General features: G+C 51.0%; 1 protein-coding gene across 1 annotated transcript; it reads right to left on the reverse strand.

Moving 5' to 3' along the window:
- Positions 1-1487: 1487 nt before the first annotated feature.
- LOC135812918 (uncharacterized) lies at positions 1488-3154 on the reverse strand. Its single transcript, XM_065326137.1, has 2 exons — positions 2440-3154; positions 1488-2095 (listed from the first exon to the last, which is right to left on the reverse strand). Exons 1-2 carry the CDS (start codon positions 3152-3154, stop codon positions 1488-1490), a joined length of 1323 nt encoding a protein of 440 aa, XP_065182209.1.
- Positions 3155-3580: the final 426 nt, after the last annotated feature.

A 3580-nucleotide genomic window follows, 5' to 3' on the forward strand; every position in this document is an offset into this window, starting at 1 on the left:
TCTTTATTCTACCCATCAGTGTCTCCACAGCCACTATTCGTACCTTAAGGAAGTGCATCGATTTTTCAAGTAGGGCTCAGATGAAAGACAATTTGATATCGGTTCCGACGGTATATCTCTCGCCTCCGTGCGATATTGCAGACTTGCCATATCGCTGATTTTCTGATTGCGTTTCCATGGCGACTACAGGTTCAATGCTGTTAGTGCCGTGAATTGTTTATTAGAAGTCTTCTCCGTTGTGTACTGGGTCGTGTCACCAGCAGGGGAACGCTGGAGTGCGGAGACGCTAGCTGGCAAGCGAAAATCGTGACGAACGAAGTGCTGAAATTTTGGTTGGGACAAATCAAACGTTCAGCATTTACCTGAACCAAGGACCATGCCGTTTGCTCTTTCCACTTCCTGAGGATGGATGCGCTGCCTGCTGGAGACTCTCCTTACTCGCGTAACATCTTCTGAATCCATGTGAGACGACGGGTAGTGGAGATTAGCGAACGAAATAATTTGTATGTTTTCTTATTTTGCTGAATATTTGAGACATGGCATGTATGAACGTATGCTATGTGAACTCAATCAGCAAGCTAACCCATGAACAAATGCTCTCCGTAGAGGTCATTCCATACCCTCTCCAGAATGGCCTATTTATATATTTGTCCAAATACTTCATCTGCATGTTGTCACTATGGAGAAGGGTATTGTTCATTTCATATGAAGAAGTTCAGGCAATAGATGCTTTCCTCTGGTTCAATTCTGTTGGCCTGATGTTCTTTCTAGCTTCATGGGTAGCTCAGGTGAGGTACCATCACCATCCTGTTTACATGAGGGTCATTCAAACACTGCACCGTTCCTTATTGTGACATGACCTAAGTTATTGGAAGTGCTCGCAGACTCCATATGTTTCAGCAACAGCCGGCATAGTTTTCCGTGAACATCGTGGACGAACAAATTCCTGTCCAACATGTTTATACAGACATGCCTGCACACACCATGCACCATACACACACACTTGCCCTGGCCTGTCGAGTCACTTTCACAAGGGCCACGTGGGAGCAGTGGAGACAGAATGGGAGAACGCCGTCCCACGGCGCCCGGGACACAAAAACAAGAGTTTGTCTACGTAGGGGGCAACACACATATACCCACACACACACAATGAGAGTTTGGGTCATCTGCCACGAGACCAACGTATGGCCTGGGAGGGCTTGAGCGGCAGTGTCCATTCCTGCCCTGGACCAAACCGAAGCAGCGGTCCCAAGACACAGTGTCCACCACAACACGGCTCCACTGTCGATGGGGGCTGAGCCACACACTTGTGACGGGCAAGAACTCACCAGCTAAAGAAACCAACGGCCAGGGCGATCGCACTGCCATGCTTCACGCTGATCCTTAGCAGGCTTAGCACCCTCTCTCTCTCTCTCTCTCTCTCTCTCACACACTTCCACACACCTTTGGACCTTTGGAAAGCCCATCGCCGAAGGCGATGATAGCTATTAGGCAAGGTAGTAGTTCTTGTTTCGGGATAAATCATTAGGACCGCGAAAGTCGCGGCCGCAGAAACAGACGAACACTCTTGGTTGGGGCTGGCTTAGTGGCTTCCGACGGCTACGCTCGCCCCAGTCCCTCCGGTTCTGAGCAAGGTGGTACCATTGCGCCTCCGGGATACCGGTCGCACGCAGGTCTGAAGCTGCCACATCTCTCCAACGACGCTTGGGTCCATGGCGGGGCCGCTTGTTAGTGCCCTCCGCAAACAGGATCTGCTTTGGCAACCTTGTGTCGTCCATCCTTGCGAGGTGACCAAGCCATCGCAGGTGATTCGCACGAATGGCCTCCTCCAGCGAGGCTGGCATGCCGCCGGGCTTCGCCAGGTCTTCACTTGACAGGTGTTCCTGCCACTGCTGGTCTCGGGTAACACTCAGGATCGTGCGAACACACTGTCGATGGGACGTGTCCAACCTGCGCAGGAGGGGTGCCTTCAGCGTCCATGTCTCAGAACCATACAGCAGCACTATAAGAACCAAGGCCTGGTAGACCTGGCGCCGGATTCCAAGCGATAGACCCGAGAGAGCAGCTCGCCCAGGATCGCCCTCAGTGGCAGGACCTGGTGAAGGTTGTATGTAGCCGCTAATGCAACAATGGACATAACTTAGCGTTTCCATCTTGTCTTTTTTGTGATTGTGATGCTTGATGTGCACTGTGCTTCCTCGCATTCACTTGCTCCTTCTTGCAGCTTGTCTCTTTTTTCTGTTTTTTGTTTTTTGTTTGTTTTTTGTTTTGTTTTGACGCTCTGTGTGCATTGCGCTTCCTCGCGCTCACTTGCTCCTTCTTGCGGCTTAAGCGAAGGCTATATGTGAGCTTTATAAGCTCACTGATGCTAACGCGAATAGAGCATAATAATAATAATAATAAGACCCGAGTTCCGGAAAATTGGTTGGAGGAGGCTACCAAACGCCCTCGATGCCTTGGCAAGACAAGTCGTGACTTCGGCAACCAGCTCTCCATCGTCGCTGATCGTACTGCCTAGGTAGGTAAAATCGCTGACCACGCCGATCACGTCACCAGCACTGCCAGGCATCACAATATCAGCACGGATGACACTCGGATCGACCGCCAAGAACTTCGTCTTCTGCACACTAACAGTCAGGCCCCAGCCTGACGCATACTGCGTAAATTCCTTCACCATCGTCTCCATGTGCTCGTACGAAGTGGTATACAGGGCAGCATCATCCGCAAATAGCGACTCCAACACGGATAAGTCTGTGAGTCTGTGCTTGGCAGTACGGTCGCCAACCAACTTGCGGCCGATACGATGTTTCATCGGGAAACTAGGCACTGTGGATGTTGAGCGCCAGTGTGCAAGGACGGCAGAGAAGTAGAGGTTGAACAACATCGGAGCCAGGGTGCAACCCTGGTGTAGACCATTCTCCACCCCAGAGCTGTCAGACTGACCACTACCCACGCGAACAGACGCCATCATACCCTCGTGAAGAGACCGGATCACCTGAAGCATGCTCGGAGGCACACCGAGTTTCTGCAGGACGAGCCAAAGCGCTGTTCGGGGGACCGAGTCGTACGCCTTGCGTAGATCCACAAACAAGACGTACAGATCAGATTGATGTTCGATGGCTTTCTCGAGTACTTGGCGAGCAGCAAAGATCATATCGATGCAGCCCTACCCTTCCGAAAACCGCCCTGAGACTCTGGTAGCCAGTCTTCAGCGAGTGGCTCAAGCCGGTCCTGGAGCATGCGAGCAAACAGTTTGCCCACAACATCGAGCAAGCTAAACACACACACACACACACACACACACACACACACACACACAAACACACTTGCGCACAAACTGCAAGAAAGAAAGAGAGCATGAGTGTCAGGTTGAACCGTTCTTGCAAAGGACGTGTTTATCAGCAAACACTTATACGTTCACATGCAGGCACGCAACGACCAATTATGCACCATGACGTATGTTTGTCAAACATAAGATTGCAATACCGAAGAACGTAAATAAAATCACTTACTTTGTTCTCCTCCAACTGTGTCCTTCATAGCCAGGCCGTCTCCTGAATTCCCGTAGGCGGAATGTAGC

This window comes from Sycon ciliatum, chromosome 3 (assembly GCF_964019385.1).
Source record: "Sycon ciliatum chromosome 3, ocSycCili1.1, whole genome shotgun sequence".
NCBI lineage: Eukaryota > Metazoa > Porifera > Calcarea > Leucosolenida > Sycettidae > Sycon > Sycon ciliatum.